The 17686-nt window shown below is 47.7% G+C and overlaps 2 protein-coding genes and 1 pseudogene across 2 annotated transcripts in view; 2 read left to right on the top strand and 1 right to left on the bottom strand.

The window, feature by feature from the left end:
- The window catches only part of gle1 (GLE1 RNA export mediator), a 46779-nt gene extending 33204 nt beyond the window's left edge, over positions 1-13575 (top strand). The window contains exons 13-15 of the mRNA XM_056591572.1: positions 11228-11310; positions 12393-12456; positions 12655-13575. Coding sequence (XP_056447547.1) covers positions 11228-11310; positions 12393-12456; positions 12655-12723 — 216 coding nt within the window. The 3' untranslated portion in view covers positions 12724-13575. The remainder of the gene's footprint in view (positions 1-11227; positions 11311-12392; positions 12457-12654) is intronic.
- Positions 13576-14029: 454 nt separating this feature from the next.
- The window catches only part of ptgesl (prostaglandin E synthase 2-like), a 4060-nt gene continuing 403 nt past the window's right edge, over positions 14030-17686 (bottom strand). The window contains exons 1-7 of the mRNA XM_056593177.1: position 17686; positions 17003-17179; positions 16580-16635; positions 16328-16480; positions 15811-16011; positions 14885-15002; positions 14030-14579 (exon numbers count right to left, since the gene is read on the bottom strand). The exon at position 17686 is cut by the window's right edge and continues 403 nt beyond it. Of these exons, the coding sequence (XP_056449152.1) occupies positions 14448-14579; positions 14885-15002; positions 15811-16011; positions 16328-16480; positions 16580-16635; positions 17003-17179; position 17686 (838 nt within the window). The 3' untranslated portion in view covers positions 14030-14447. The remainder of the gene's footprint in view (positions 14580-14884; positions 15003-15810; positions 16012-16327; positions 16481-16579; positions 16636-17002; positions 17180-17685) is intronic.
- On the top strand, positions 15328-15446 carry LOC130384994 (5S ribosomal RNA; annotated as a pseudogene).

A 17686-nucleotide genomic window follows, 5' to 3' on the forward strand; every position in this document is an offset into this window, starting at 1 on the left:
TTTCTCCCGGTAGCTTGGTCTCTCAGGAGCATTAGCAGGCCATGGCTTACTGGGAAGCAACTGTTCCAACCTCACGAGCAACGACTTTTGGTCTTCCAGGAACATCAAGAGCTTGTCGAAACGGTTTCTTGGTAGGACGTTGTTAACAGGGTTTCTCACACACATGAGCCACTCTCTTTTCATGACATCAGGGAGTTTGCTCTCTAAAGACCGAATCACTAGCTGATTCTGTATAGCGTCTTCGCACCCCAGGTCTGTGAGGTCCAATGCTGCCCTCTCCACTGCTAGGATCAATTCTAACGTCTCTCGTGGCTGGTGGTTCTTTACAGCAGGACGTGAATGTAGCTCCAAAACTATCTCCTCTGCCGTTTGTGCTTTATCACCATAACGGTTCTCTTATTCCATAAAGATATCGATTGCATCTCTGCAACGCGATAGTCTGAGATCACTTTTCAAAGTCTCACCTATACTGTCTAGCAAGTGAAGTTTCCTGCATTCCCTTGACCCCGTAGGCTCCGCTTGCGCCTGGATACTTTCCCATTCAGCCTTCCAGGGCGAATAGTCCCTCCTGTCCCCGGAGAACTTATGGGTGTGAGCCTTATGTTTGGTCGGGCCCATTGAGAGCTGATATTCCCACCGACGTACGCACCAGGGCCGCTATATGGCATGCTACTACCTTGCTCCATGCTGATATCGACTGGTGGAGAGGCACGAACACTCAACAGTTGTGGCGTGCTGGCAAGGGTTGGAGGTAGGGCGGAACTGACACCAAGTCCACCATCAGACCGTCGCGACTGCAGAGTGGGCTGTAATGTCTGTTGGGTAAAAGTGATGTGACCTGCAGCTGTAAGGCTGTCGCTAGCTGTTGCGACATGCCCACCGACCGCACCATCACCTGCCACATCTTCATCCTCTTCCTCCTCACCTCCGTCACCGTCATTTTGTTCTGTACAGTTCCTCTTCATAACCTCTTTGTCACGTTGGCAGGTCCACTCATCCATCAGTTGCTCCTTGTCCTCTCTCAATGATAAAAGGAGCATCCATTTGTCCTTTCCATGCGGCCGATAGTCTCTCCAAGCGTACACAGCCTCTCTGAGTTCATCGAGTTTCCTATCCAATTTACCAATGTAGACCCCTCGCTGCGTCCATGGCACTACTATACTTTTCCTGAGCGCCTCAGCCTGATCAAAGGCAGACTTGAACTGTGTTACGAGAGCATCTATGTCCGGCGCTGCATACTTGGACCACAGCATTTCCATGATCTTGCCCTCAGTTTCAAGGAACCTTTGCTCACTGGCATCTCTCTTCACCAAGGCGTCCCGCGACTCACTGTCGTCACCTGTAGGGTCTATCTGGCTCTGTGCGTCGATATATTCATTACCGACATCGAGGAGTTTGTCATAATCATCCTTCAATCTCGCCAACTCTTCTGACAACTCAACTTCACGTAAACGACCAACACTAACATCAAGGCGGTTTATTCTTGTTGTAAAGTTTCTTTGCGCATGTGACGGCTCCGCTTTAAGCTCTCTAGGTCTGGCTTGTCATCCGCCATTTTGTCTTCTCTAGGTGAACAGAATCACTAAAATCACCTTTTAGCCAAAAGGATTCATTTAAACGACTCGTCCAAAAGATTCGTTCAAAACGAACGACTCGTCCGTGAACGACACAGACGTCTTCCCGCGAACGACAGGCGTCTTTCCCCGGTTGCTATGGCTGGTTGCGGCGTTGTTAACAAAGTCACTTTATTCCTTCTGCGGCTTTAATATCATCCACACAGCCTTACTCACGGTTGTGGAAGTTCTTCAGCCCTTTAACGGACCCGTTAGCTCTTGGCTTCGGCTCCTCCGTTATAGTGGCGTTACTGACTCCGGGTCTCCGCTCCCGGCGCCGGTCATCAACGATGGCTCCTCCGCTCGGGGCCCGTGCAATCTCCGGCACGGCTCCGACGACGGTTTACAACTGTCCAGTTTTCACTAAGCTACCTACTATAGCTCAATAAACGCCCCACTGGAAGGGTTTCAGGATAAGTACGGCGGATACAACTCGAGTAACTTTATGGACTTTTATTGCACTCACACAAACAATAATCACCCACGCACTCCGTAGCCTGACTACCAAGTTACGCTAGCCTCTCAAGTTGAAATAACTGTTAGTTAGACAGATAAATAGATAGGTTGTAAACCTGCAAAGAAAACACAAACACAAAACCCATAATTAACCAATGAAATTATACAAACATTCCCGTGACATTAATTCTTGATTTCAGTTACTAGCATGCTAGTTTATAATCACTCACCGGCAAGGCGTACTAGTCCTGACCATCAATTGTATAAAATGCGACCTAAAGGCGTGGCCACCTGCGCACTGGGACTAATCGCGCATACACAGACACACAGTATGGAGATCAGGAAGTAGTGGTGCAACGGTTCACGGGTTTCCCGTGATCCGTACGGATCAACCATCACAGTTCGGGACTCAAGTGATCCGCGGATCGGCTGATAAAAAAAAAAAAGTTGTTCGTTGACGTGATCAGCGCATGTTTAGAGGACAATTCCGGTATTAACAACATCATCAAGTATCGTAGCGAAATACAGTTTATGTTGTGTTTTATTTGGCGTTCCGTAAATCCCATTGAAACTTAAACCGGAACCGGACTTATTTAGGTTTGGTTGTAGTCTTTTCGCTCAGTTCGCCGTATCAACAGTAGGGCTAGAACCGAGCGAAAAGACTACAACCCCCCTTGCAATGAGCAATGAGTCTCCCAACCGAAATCAATGGATTTACAAAATGCCAAATAAAACACCACAGAAACTGTATTTCGCTACCAAACTAAAAAAAAGAAGATAAGGATGTCTGCATTGCCTTGGGAGAGTGTAGACTCTAAACTCTCCCCAGGCAATGCAGACATCCTGAATTGTAAATCCAGGGTTAGGGATTATTTACTATCCTATCCATGATAAAAAGAAGAAGGAATAATGCATCAGATTGCACATTTTTTAAATATTGACCATGCTTAAATGAAGCAGGATTATTACCTAATTTTTCACTTTATTTTGTTTTTACACAGTTGAAGATTTTATTTAAAGGCACTTGTCTTGTTATCTTTATTGTTGTTGTTGATCCGAAAATGATCCGACCTGTGACTCAAAAACCGTGACCCGATCCGAACCGTGAGCTTTGTGATCCGTTGCACCCCTATCAGGAAGGACAATAAACAAACCTGTAACCTGGTATAATTATAACATATATAAAATACAACATAAAATATGCCTGCATTTGGAATAAGGTGGTAAATGTTGGTACTTATTTCCTCAAATACGTAATTATAACATCTATCACTTCCAATAATAAAGTAACAGTAACACTTACTGGGAAGTTCTACACATACCAATTGGATATGTTCAACAAAAGAACAAGGAATTGAAAGCTACTTACAATAGGCCTAGGCTACATTAATTTCCCATGATGGCAGCAATGTTCCACTTTCAGCTGGAATTCACCGGTACATCAAAACCACGTGTCTTCTTTAGATTTCAGTTCCCTTTATTTATTCATTCAGAATCAGAGCCCGCATTAAAGCTGCATTTAGGGCGACTACCACTACCCAGCTGATGCGCTATAAATGGTTTTGTATATAGCAGTCAGGAACATGGGCATAGTTGTGGAAGTTCTGTGGCGCACAATAATTTGCAGTGTCAGGATTCTGAGAATTTAAGTCAGCATTCAGATTTCTCAGAATTCTCTGACACTGCAAATGAAAGCGCTACTACTAGCGAACTACTTTCAGCGTGTTTGGAGAGAACTTCCTTAAATAACCTTTAATGCTAGATTTGCATGAACGCTTTTGTGCGAATTAGTTTGGTTCTCTTTCATGGAAGCCGGAAGTGGGAGATTCCTGGGGCTTTCCCCATGGACAGAATATAGAATGGACACCGGATTCCAAAATGGCGCCCATTCATTCCTATGTAAACTGCTCAATGGCGCAGGGCAACATCAAGGAGAGATATGCTTCCGCATCATGGGAGCCTAGCCACGCCCTAGTTCATGATGTACCGGATGCAGAAATATTCTTGTTTTTTAGCACCCCCCCCGTCAACAAACCAGCGCAAGGTACGGTTCCCCCCCCTCCCCCTCCTCGGTTAACAACTTCAAGAGACCCCCACAAAAATGGAATCATAACTCAAACCCTGCATGGAAGTATAATTTAACTTCTAAGTATGAAAGATTGCTCCATTTAACATGTAACACCAACAACATAGTAAATCTATGTAGGCCTAAGGCGAAAATACAGTTCAATGTTATTGCTTAAGAAACAGATTCCATCCAACTATATACTAAAAATGCAATCAATAATGTATATACAAATAAATGGTAACATATCGATCAGCAATGAGGTTGGAGTAGCTTACCCACATAAATAATTGTAATACACCAACATTGTTAACTGCCATACACAGCTAAACAAGCAAATGAAAAATTAAATACTAACGCTACTGAAATGTTTATTAGGCTATTAACAATATTATAAATATGATACCGTAATGCACCCGTTCTCTTTCAAGCAATTGTGAGGTATCTCACATATGGGTACGCCTCTCCACGTATCCCTCAGAAGCACTTTATCACTACGCCAGCCATGATTGGCTGGCCACGTCTGACGCACCCAGGCCAGCCCCTTATATAATTATCTGACCGTGCGTACAGCGTCATTCAATTACCTCGTCTCGCTCAGAAGTAAAGAGCGACGATACTGCTAAGTGCCAAGGTTCTATGCTACTGTCCACAGAGTGAGTTTACCACTCGCTCGCCGGGCGCTAGTGCCTACTAAGCGGTTGTCGACAGAGAGGCTTGTCACCAAACAACTATCTTTAACCAGCCTGTTTCCAACAGTGGTTACTCGCTTCTACAGTGACTAGCTTGTATCCAAACATTAGTCACCGGGAACATTTAGCTGCAAAGCTAACTCAATCATGTAGCTGGAAAGCTGCACGTTTAGCTGGGAAGCTAAACCGAATCGGCTGCAAAGCTTCAATAAAATAATACAACTTGCCAGTCTCCAAACTTCTCCCCCTCCTAACACGAAAGATAGAAAGCTTGGACGGGTGTGCGTTGGAGGGAACCATATATCTGAGAGAGATACCCACCTCATCTGCAATGAGTGCCTCGGGCTGAGACATGCCCGAGAAGCACTAGCTCTTATGGGTACCTGCGACCACTGCGCACGACTCCCAATGAAAAGTCTCCGGCGTCGGCTAGCTCACCATGTTAGCCTGACAGAAGAAGAGCCGTTGCTGTCGGAGGCCCCCATTCCTAGCGGCCATACCCAAGTAGCCACAGCGGGCGCAAGCACCAACTGGGGTGAAAGGATGGAGCAGGGGGACCTAAGGGCGATGAGCCCGGTACCCGGTTGATGACCAGGTTCCCGGTACGAAGGCAAGCGTTTACCCCGGGTGAAAACGCGGAGAGACAACTTCTCCCCTTATTCCCCGGGTGTGTGGAAGAGGCTACCCGCACCTGGTCGCAGCCGTTCTCATCGAAGAGCCCGATCCAGGGGGGAGCCACGCTGGAATGCGTAGACATGGAAGAAAGAGGACTGTTCAAGCTGCCACTTGTGGAGCCGATGGTTGCTCAACATCTCCACCCGGGTCAGAAAGCCCTATCCACATCGTCCGCACCGAGCTTCCCATCGAAGACGGACGGTTTCTAGTCTTCTATGACCGACAAGGCATACAAGTCTGTGGCTCTTCGTGTGCGAGCCCTCAATGCATCGTCCATGTTGATGGCGTATCAGGCTAAGCTACAGGACGAGATGTCAGGATCGGGAGACATAGACCGCAAACTCTGGGACGAGATGTGTGTCGTGACCGACCTATGCCTCTGTCTTTACCGGTGCGCCGTGCAGGCTTCTGGAAGGGCTATGGGCATCATGGTGGCGCAGGAGAGAGCATGTTGGCTCAATTTATCCAGCCTCTCTCACCGCGAGAAAGTCCAGCTCCTCGACGTAGCGGTGGATCCAAAGGGCTTGTTCGGCCCCGCTATGACCACCATGCAACGCCGCTGTGAGGAAAAGAAACGGGAGGGTGAGGCTCTGCAGACCTGCATGCCCAGGGAGACGCAGCCTCCTCCCGCTCCGACTTCCCGGCCATCCTTTGCACAGGCGGTGGCGCGGCCTCCGCCGAACTACAAGATTCCGAGATGTCCGGTTCGCACCCCAGACCTCCAGCTCAACCTAAGACTGAGGCTGGGGCTGCGTGGGCCAACAAACCAGCTGCACCAGTGGATCAACATGGAGGCAAGCCAGCGCCACTTCGCCCACGCCCGGGCAAGGGGCCTAAGCAGTCCACCTAGCTCGCTGCCGGGAGAGGGAAAACGTGTCTGCCAGACGCACGCTCCTCTCCCACAGCAAAGGGGTATGTCCGAAGAGTCTGCCGTTGCGACTCAGGACGGTTTACAGTTACAGAACCCCTCCACTGTCGAAAGCACAAACATGTTTACAGCATTAAAATTGTACCCCCTAGTGCATCCAGCCCGAGGGCCGAGGGCACTGCTTTTGAAAAAAGACAAAAAATAAGCCATATAAGCTCTTTGTCGGAGCAGGCTATAAACGGGGAAGCAACGCTCCCTGCCACAAGGGGGCGGCTTTGCTCCACCTGTGGCACTGGCGCCGGCAGTGGGCTCACTTGTACAGCGAATGCAGCACTGGCTGGATTCTGAAGACCATAGGGAAAGGGTACAGAATCCAGTTTATGCATTCCCCTCCAAGTTTCACGAGAATAATAGGCTCGCTGGCAGTGGGGGAAGCGGCTCAACTTTCTTGCAGCAGAGATAAAGTCTCTACTGGAGAAACGTGCGATTCAAGTGGTTCCACCAGCTCAAGCAATGAGCGGGTTCTACTCAAGATATTTCATTAATAAAGAAAAAAGGAGGGGGCATGAGATCATATTGGATCTAATGCCGCTTTTCCACCGCACATGTAGCTCGACTCGACACGACACGACTCGACACGGTAGCAGCGCGGGTCCTTTTCCACCGCAAATAGTACCTCCGGGACGTGGGCGGGGTCGGCTGCGCGAAAGGGCCGTGACGTATTTTTGTACGCGACGCAAACGACACCTACGTAACCCAGACATGGACAGAACCCACATAACAACAATGGAGAACATCGATGCGATGGTATTCGTGTTCGTATTATTAGCTGGCATGTTGAAGAAGTGGAATATGTTGGCTGCGGCGCTGCTATGGCTGTTACCAGCATGGTTGCCATGTCGCTCTCGTGACTTCGTCACACTCTCTGGCCAATCAGTGGCCGGCCGTCTGCCGACGTCACCTTTTAGCATCGGCTCAGCCGCTTGGAACCTAGAGCGAGGCGGTACTAGAAAAAGCAGCCACTTCAGGTACCAGATACCATGTTTTCGCGTTGGAAACGCAAAAAAGGCGAGTCGAGTCGAGTCGAGTCGTGTCGAGCTGGTACCATGCAGTGGAAAAGCGGCATAAGAGAGTTGAATACGCATCTCAGACGATACAGATTTCGGATGTTGACATATTCAGCACTGCTGAGGTTCGTACGTCCAGGCGATTGGTTCACCACCCTGGACCTGGCCGACGTATATTAGCATATCCAAATCTACCCCCGGCACAGAAAGTATCTCAGATTTGCCTTTCAAGGGGTGATTTCCGAGTTTTCGGTTCTTCCTTTCGGCCTGTCACTAAGCCCGCGAGTCTTTGTGAAATGCACAGAAGCGTTAGGTCCACTCAGTACGAAAGGGATTAGTCTGGCAACCTTTATAGACGACTTCCTCCTGGCTGCGAGTTCAGCACAGGATGCAGTTGTTCATACGGAACACACAATGGCACACTTGTCATCGCTGGGGTTCAGGTTCAACTTGAAGAAGAGTGTACTGACCCCTTCTCAGTCAATAACTTTCATCGGGCTGTCTCTGGACTCAGTCACAATGAGGGCTTGACTAACTCCGGACAGAGTGAAGTCGATGCATGCATGTCTCACTTTATTTCGCAGGGGGAATTATGTCACATTAAGAGATTGTCACAGAATGGCGTTGCCCTTGGCAGGCTGTATATGAGGGGTTTTCAACGTTGGGTGTCGAGACTCGGTCTGGACCCACGAGTTCATGCACACCGCCGCATATTTGTTCCAGTAGACGCTGGCGCTTCGCCAGTGGAAGCATCCGTATTTCCTTACACAGGGCGTGAAACTTGGCACGATATGTGCGAGCAAGGTGGTTACCACCGACCCGTCTCTATGGGGGTGGGGTGCCACCCACGAAGGGCGATCGGTGAACGGCCAATGGAGATCGGAACTGCACTCTGTTCACATTAATGTTCTCGAAGTTATGGCAGTGTTCCTGGCGCTGAGAAATTTTCTGCCGTATGTAACGGGCGCTGATGTTCTGGTAAGGACAGACAATACAATGGTAGTGGCCTACATCAACAAGCAGGGAGGTTTGCCCTCCCCTCAACTACACAGGCTGGCACACAAACTGATCCTCTGGAGCAGCGCCAATCTACTCTCACTCAGGGCAACGCATGTGCCTGGAGTGATGAACCACGGCGCAGATTTACTCTCACGAGGGCACCCTTGTTATTGAGAGTGGAGACTTCACCAGGAGGTGATGGAACTGATTCGGAACCGCTACGGGTGCCCGTCAGTAGACCTGTTTGTCTCCAGAGAGAACACACAATGTCCCCTGTTCTTTTCTCTGAATGATCCAGAGGCTCCGCTCGGGGTGGACACATTGGTGCACCCGTGGCCACGCACATTTCCCCCGTTGGCTCTGATAACCCCCACATTAGACAGAGTGAGGAACGAGGGTCTAATTGCTATTCTGGTAGCGCCGAATTGGCCTCAGAAACATTGGTTGGCGGAGATAACGCAAATGCTTTATTCACAGCCGCTGCGACTCCCGCTGCGCAAGGATCTGTTATCCCAGGCTCGGGGGGAAATTTTTCATCCCTACCCAGAACGTCTGGCTCTCTGGGAAAGGATGAATCTAACGTCATGTGGCCTGCCACAGAATGTTATAATGACCATCCAAAGCGCAAGGGCGCCTTATGAGGCTAAGTGGGGTGTCTTTGATACAACTTGCCAGTCTCCAAACTTCTCCCCCTCCTAACACGAAGGATAGAAAGCTTGGACGGGTGTGCGTCTCAGCAAAACGAGTTGATGATCTACACGCTTTGTCGGTGCATTCGTCATGTATGCAGTTTGGCTCTGGGGACTCTACGTTATTTTGCTATGGCCGAACCCGGCGTATATTCCTAAGGTCATGGACACGTCCTACTCGTGCCTTTCCATGGAGTTTAATGCTTTCTACCCTCCGCCGTTCACCTCTGCGGAACAACAGAGGCTACGTACGTTGTGTTCTGTGCGCGCTCTGAGAACTTATGTGTCAAGCCAAGGACTCTATCGTTTAGGAAAGCGGATCAACTGTTCGTCTCATGGTCTGGCCCTCACAAGGGTAAGCCTATCACAAAGCAGCGTTTATCACACTGGGTTGTTGAGGCTATAACTTTGGCTCATTCAGCAAAAGGGAGGTGCCTGTTGGTTTGCATGCGCATTCAACAAGGGGCGTTGCCACGTCGTGGGCCTTGTTTAAAGGGGTTTCGTTGCAGGAGGTCTGTGAATCCGCTTCTTGGGCTTCACCCACTACGTTCATGAGGTTTTACAGACTTGACGTTACTGCGCCTCGCTTGGCTCATGCTGTTTTGAATGTGAACTCATAGGGAGCGCAGGATGCTCTGTCATGATTGGAATGGTCACGTATCGTTGAGGTTGGCCTGTCTGGCAATACGAGAGTAAACATATCCCATATGTGAGATACCTCACGATTGCTTGAAAGAGAACTTAAGGTTACGACGTAACCCCGGTTCTCTGATAGCATGAGTGAGGTATCTCACCGGATTACCCTTCTGCGGTGAGCGAGAAGAGGTTGCTGCCCTGAATGACGCTGTGCGCACGGTCAGATACTTATATAGGGGGCTGGCCTGGGTGCGAAACAACATTTGTTTCACTACGACTCCTTTCAGCTACCCACCCCTCCTCCAGGAAAAAATAATAACATAAAACGGCTAAGAAAACGCTTGAGGTGGCATTTTGAAAAGAGAAAACTTACATTTTTTAAGTATGGAATAAAGATAATTATGAACCTTTGATTAATATCCAGTCATTTTCTGCGGAGACACATTCTTGTTCCCCACTTGTATTGGAGTGAACGGAGATATCTACTTCTGGGCTCTATGAATCGAGGGACCCGTCCACAGCCCGCTTTAAAACAGCTGCAATACCAGGCTTGGCCGCTGAGCACTGGTGGATTGCGTAAGTATGCACTGTTCCTGGGGGCTTGAATTCAACCCATGCACACGCTCACACGCCACACTTCGTATTTCTCACGCAGAGAAATTACCAGTATAGCGCCCAACAACTTGGGCCGCTATTTAAAAGTGTTACAGTTAGGAATCAAATGTGTTTCCCGTACATAGGGTAACCAGACGTCCTCTTTTGCCCGGACATGCCCTCTTTTTGAGACACTTTTAAAAAATGTTTTGCGGAATTTCAAAATCGTCCAGGATTTTATTAAAGCCTCATACATGTTCACATTGAATTTGCGTTGCGTTTCTCTGGGTCGTTCACAAACTAGTTAGGCTACGCTCTCCCCTAATCGGTTCTGTTCGCTTTGCATTGGTGGAAGTGAGTAGGGGCAGTGGTTAAGCAGAGCCTTCAGATTGGACGGTTTGACTTACTCAGTTACCGTCGTGTTTTGTATTTATTTTTTTACCATTATTGTTTTATAGGGACAAACATTAACAAATTTCTCCTACAGGGGATTGATAAAGTTATATCTAGACTATTGAACAGAAAGAAACACTTGTTCATACTTTACACACTTTACCACAGCATTGGCCTATGCCACATACATATAAAATTATGTTTTTGCACATTCGCAAGGTTTAAAAGTTCAGGGTATAAAGTTCAAGTACATGCCTCTACTTGTATTGCTTAACCAATAGCCTTTTCTTATCTATTGTTACTATTGTTTAAAATGTACGCATATATTAAAAAAATATATAGCGTATAAATAGTGGCTGGTAGATTACCTGCCACAGTGGCTAGTGGGCAAAAAAGTTAATTTCCATCTCTGATGTACAGGTGTGTTGTTGGAATGGACCTGATGTTTTTTTGCATCAAGGTGTTTTGCTGTGTTCACAGGTTTGTGGTCACGCCCTGATGAAGCAGTACCAGGGTCAGTTCTGGAAACTCCTCATGTTCATCCATGAGGAGTACTTCCCCAGGTACAGGCACACACACACACACACACACACACACACACACACACACACACACACACACACACACACACACACACACACACACACACACGTGTGTATATATACACATAACAAGTCAACCTTCCCCGCATGCGTGCATCTCAATAAATTATAATATTGTGGAAAAGTTACCGTAATTAATTTCAATAATTCAATTTAAAAAGTGAAATTAATATATTACATATTCATTAACCCAAAGCTAAATATTTGAAGCCTTTATTTGTATTATTCTTGATAATTATGGTTTGCAGCTCATGAAATCCCAGAATTCAGTATTTCAGAAAATGTGAATATTTTGAAAAAGTTCCATATTGTAGTTCCACTCAAGGTGTCACACACTAATCAGCTTACTACCGCAAAATACCTTCAAAGGTTTCCTGAGCATTTTAATGGTCTCTCAGTCTGGACTGCTGACAGTTGTGCAGAGGAACATCATTGATACCCTCCACGAGCAGGCTAAGCCTCAAAAGGTCATCGCTAAAGAAACTTGAGAGTTGAGTGGAAGGAAAAATGTGTGGGAGCTTCACAAGGAGTGGACTGAGGCAGAAGGCAATGCATCAAGAGCATCTGCACACAGACGGATCCAGGACATGGGCTAGTACAACTGTCACCGAATTCATTGTATCGAACCAGCGACAACGTCAGAAGTGTCTTACCTAGGCTAAGAGAACTGGTCTGTCGCTCATTTCCTTTGGAAATCAAGGTCCAAGTTTCTGAAGGAAGAATGGAGAGGTACAGATTCCAAGCTGCTTGAAGTCCAGTGTGAAGTCAGTGATGATTTGGGGTGCCATGTCATCTTCTGGTGATGACATGGGCGTTGATTGTGTTTTATCAAGTCCAAAGTCAACGCAGCCGTCACCAAGATGTTTTGGAGCATTTCATGCTTCCTTCTGCTGACGCTTTATGGAGATGCTGAATTCATTATCCTGCAGGACTTGGCACCTGCCCACACTGCCACCACCCAGTCAAATAAAATGGACTTCCACTGAGGAGGAACCTCAGCCTCTCTGCGGTTCTCTAACGTTCTGGTTGGGTGTGTTCCTCAGGATCCAGGTGATCACCAGCGCTGGTCAGATGGGTTCCGTCATGAGACTTAAGCAGTTCCTTGAGGTGAGTACTGATCTAGGTTCAGTGGTTTTGGCTCAACGGATTTAGACCTCTAGCAGTGGGTCAGACATTTGGATAGAATGCTGGACTTTCTCTGTTATGTTGGATGTAGCATCTGAGTTGTTTGGTTGAATTTGTGTCTTTTAATGTTTGGTTATGTTTTGATATCTAATATGCATGATGTTCTCGTTTGTTCTCCAGGGGTCCTTGCGAAGCCGTCAGATCAGCCCTCCTAAAGGATACCTCACCTCAGAGTTCTGGAGGTATTGAGCCAACATGGAAGTCCGGATCTAACCTGGATGCTCCTAATTTTTGATAGACTTGAACCAGCTCTACTTGGAGCTCATCGAAGCAGACTCTCTCTGGCTGGGCTGAGATCCCCTTCCCTTTTTATAGTTTAACTATTTTTTTATTTTGGTGTGTGTCGAATCTTTGCGCTTGGGGCAGAGTCATGTGTTTTTTGAGACAACCTGTCAGACTGTGTACTGGTGGTTTGTCATGTTTGTTTTATGGACCAGGCTATGGTTAAAACATGAGTTAGATCTGCTGAAGAGTTGCAGCACGTTATCAAATTTAATTGTTCAGTAATTAAATACTCTCCACTCTTGCTCACAAAAACACTGATGGTAGAACAAGAAAATGGTGGGTCAAAGCCTAGGCATCAGCCTCAATTTATTGTACAGCCTATAGTGTCTTGGATCATGGTTTTATATAAAGCTGTTTAGAGATGATTCGTATTATCTAATGCAACCCTGAATGTACTGAGATTTTAACGTCTAATGGTCTCACCTGCTCAATTTGATTATTAAATAAATCAATGATCTGTAGGTACCAGGTCAGAAAAAATCAATTCAAATCCTCTTGAGGAACTTATTCAAAGATCTTATATCATGCTTTTTTTAGGGTTAATAATTGCATTTGGAGCAACTAGAATAGGGTTACAAGCCTGTATGTTAAAAACACCCCTTATTATTCTCACTGCTCAATTCTGCAAATCCAATTTCAGCATCTTTCAAAAACGTTGTTTTGAATCTTGTCGCTTAAAGGCCCCCCTCCCGAGCAGCCCAGTCTGCTGGGAACAGTCAGCACACCCACTCTTGCAATTGGACGAACACTTTGCGCGTGTGTCAGCAAATCCCCCCCCCCCCCCCCCCCCTAAAAAAGTTAAGATTGCGGGTAGCCGGGAGGCGGGACTTATGCACTTCAACACTGCAAAGTTTGAGCAGTGTTGAGCAAGCTGTTTCACACATTTATTGAGGGGCGTTCTCGGTGGGTGCGAATCCTCCCCCTGGCTCAGAATTAAATTATTCTAGCTCAGCAGACGTAAAACATGTATACATTCTTCATATAACGGTAAATGGAAAAAAGCATGATATCACCCCTTTAAGTGAAAACCTATACCATCTGTGGTCACACGAAGTACTGCATGAATGTTAAAATATGAACGGGAATTCGGAATAGGCTGTGCGTCTGTGTGCAGTGAGCGGCGGGTATGAAAGGAGACAGGGACGGACGCTGTTCCTCCTGAAGGAAGCAGCTGAAGTTAGAGTTATTAAATCATCTCTTGATGGCTAAATATTGCACAAATGAAGTTATCCTCATGCAGCATCATGTCTTTATTCAATATCTTTACAGTAATTAACAATATTTAGAATTGTTTGCAGACAAGCATATAGTTTACAGCCAAACTGGAATTGGAATACTTACTACCAGAGTCCAACAAACACACTAATGTATTGCATTTCCAATTTGAGGAAGAATTATCAATGTAACCGCAAAGTCTGACCATGTTTTCCTCTGAACAAGCAGAGGATCCATGTTACTAGTTTGGTCTGCTCTGACACCTAAAACAAACACCCTCATAGTGAGGACGACGAGCTTACTGTGCCCTGCTGGGGCAACGAGTGTAGAACTGTGCCAATTGCCTTAGCTATTCTTAGGGTCTGGGACATAGGAGGAGAAAGGGTCTGGGTTAAGGGTGTGGAGCCCCTGGTTCAGAGCTGGAGGTCCTGGGGGTTGAGCCTGGCCGTCTCCATGCGCTGGTACCAGCGCTTCACCTTGGTGTTCTCCATCATGTCCTCAAAGGCCTGCAGCCCCTCCATTACCCTCAGGATCCCAAAGACTGCCTGGTGGGAGTGAGAGACCAGTCAGTCCTGGGAACAGCTCGACTCGACCCGCTGAGTTAAATACATTTTGGGACACGGGAGTGGATGGATGAGCCGGCACATAGTTGCCATGGAGACACAACAGACTTACACAACAGTACTTAAGAACTTTTCACCTCGGGACCTGAAAAGAACAATTTCACGGTGACCCAATCTCACAGACAGAATGACAATGTACAGGCACTCTGGGTGTCGCAGACCATAGCCCAACCCCAAGGTGGATCGTGACCCATCTTCGGTGAAAGGCCCTCCCCTTGCTGTCTCACCAGGTCTGCCAGGTTGGGCTGCTCCCCGCCCATGAAGTTCTTCTTCTTGCCGATGGCGGCCACCCAGTCGTTGACGGCCGTATAGAGGTCCTGCCTCACGTCGTCCTGGAGGTGGTACCTGCAGGGAAGACACTCTGGGCATCAAGAGATGTTTCTGGGGGGGTTGCCAGTGGCTCACCGGGTAGAGCGCGTACCATTAAGGCACAGTTGTAATCGCAGCGACCGGGGTTCGAATCCTGCCCGTGGTCGTTTGCTGCATCGCCTCCCCTCTCTCTCTCCCATACCTTCCTGTCTATCTCACTCTATAATAAAGCATAAAAGTAAAAATAAGAAATAAAGATTATTCTGGATAAAAATTCTACACCCCTTTTATGTACCATGTCTCCTCAAAAGGAAAGTCACTGATGGGTGGATCAATATTATTTGTTGTTGGAAAGAACACAATGCTAGGTCATACCACCCTGAAAACGCCTGATCTCGTCTGATCTCGGAAGCTAAACAGGGTCGGGCCTGCTTAGTACTTGGATGGGAGACCGCCTGGGAATACCAGGTGCTGTAAGTGGTGTCGGCCGGGTGGTGGCCAATAGGTGGCACTCTTCCCTCTGGCCCCTTCCCTCATCAATCCCGATATCCCAGTGCAGTGATGGGGACACTGTGCAGTGGAAGGTGCCGTCCTTCTGAGGAGATCGTGTTGCCAGATTGAATGTTTTTAGGCCCCAATCTGCCGACTGGTTCCAGACTCTTATCTTGAGGCCAAACCGGAGGTGGGCTTTGCAGATTTAAAGGCTGTTTTTGTGAGGCTAGTTCCAAGGAGCTTCCAGAGCAAAATAAAACATTTCCAAAAGGAATTGCATAGGACGATGCTCATCTCTTGTCGTGAATGAACACTGACTCATCCCAGCACCTCACCACCTGGTCAGACTCACTTGTTCTTCAGTCTCTTGGCGATCAGGAACATGGCGGTGGCACCAACATACTTGGCGAAGAATCCCTCGAAGCTCCCAAATTTCCCCTCTCGCACGATGTAGTCAAAGGAGGCCAGGGCCTCACTGGGGGTCCGGTACACGTTGGGTGAGATGAGGTGAACGAGCCAATCGTCCGCCCACTGGCGCCACTTCATCTCCTCCCTGCAGGGAGACAGACGGGCGGCGTTCAGCAACACAGAGCGTTCAGCAACACAGAGCGTTCAGCAACACAGAGGGTTCAGCTTCACAACTTTCAACAACACAGAGGGTTCAACAACACAGAGCGTTCAGCAACACAGAGCGTTCAGCAACACAGAGCGTTCAGCAACACAGAGGGTTCAGCAACACAGAGCGTTCAGCAACATAACATTCAGAAACACAGAGCATTTAGCAGCACAACGTAGCATGAAGCTGAAGGAGGTGGAAATCATTCTCCGGAGGAGGTGGTCAATGCTATGGGGGTCGGGGGGAGGCGTACTTTTGCGCCTCCTTCTGGGGGTAGAGGTCCTGGGTCTCCTCCTGACTCAGCATCAGCCAGTACTTGTTGCTGTACTCCGTCACCTCCTTCCCGCTGTCATTCTTCGATCGCATCTCCGGGTAGTACCCCAACACCTCAGCGAGCGACTTCTTCCTGACACACAAAACATTATAGTACACAATACACATTATATCACACAATACACACATAGAAAACAATCATTTTAAGAAACCCACACACACACACACTCACTTGGTCACTGAGTAGGTCTTCAGGGAGCTGATGATAACGGATGAGTCATTCAGTTGCTAGGAAACAAGAAACAAGAGAAAATTAACAGCCAGAGCAGCCCAGGCAGTGGGCCTTGGGTACCCAGGAATACATCCATGTGTGCCTAAGGGGCCAAATAGGGTGCTTACGGGGTCCAATAGGGTGCTTAAGGGGCAAATAGGGGGCTTAAGGGGCCCAGTAGGGTCCTTAAGGGGCAAATAGGGTGCTTAAGGGGCCAAATAGGAGGCTTAAGGGGCCCAGTAGGGTCCTTAAGGGGCAAATAGGGTGCTTAAGGGGCCCGATAGGGTGCATAAGGGGCTCAATGGGGTGCTTAAGAGTCCAAGTAGGGTGCTTAAGGGCCCAATTAGGGTGCTTAAGGGGCCCCGGGATTGTGGACGGTCGTACCACATCTCCATCCACCATGAGGATGGGGACCTTCCGGTAGGTGGACCACTTGATCTCCTTCCTCATGACGGGGTTGACCTCCACTACCTCGTAGGGCAGCCCCTGGAAGTCCAGGAAGGCTCGCACTTTGCTGCAGAATGGACATGTCTTGTACTGGTACAAGGTCAGCTTCAAACCCTGAGGACCATGGAAGGACATCAAGGTTATTGTAGCAGGAAGTGAGTATGCTTAATTGTATTGGTCAGCCTGTAAGTCGCTTGAGGTAAATGCGTCTGCCATAATACTAACAATCTTATTGCAGCAAGCTTTGGTTCATGTCGATATAAAACGACATAGCCTACAAGGTATAGTCGTGGTCAGCCAAAATGTCCTGGGTTCGAAACTCAACGTCCACACTCTGTGGACGTTATCTGTATTCCTCTTTAAGGCAAGATGTCCTCACCCTCTCACTGTGCACCTCCTAACGACATGTCCACTGTTGTTGTAGTGCGTTTGTTTTTTAATAACAGGGCGTGAACCAACGTCGTGTTGGTGTCTGGTGTAATTATGTTCACCGGAAGTCGCTTTAGATAAATGCGTCTGCTAAAATACGAATTATTTATACCAAACAGCAGCAATAAGTAAACCAAGACTTCGAAACTGGAGACGAACAGCAGATGTAAACGCTGGTAGATGTGTGTCACC

The sequence above is a fragment of the Gadus chalcogrammus genome, chromosome 6, assembly GCF_026213295.1.
Source record: "Gadus chalcogrammus isolate NIFS_2021 chromosome 6, NIFS_Gcha_1.0, whole genome shotgun sequence".
Classification (NCBI taxonomy): Eukaryota; Metazoa; Chordata; class Actinopteri; order Gadiformes; family Gadidae; genus Gadus; species Gadus chalcogrammus.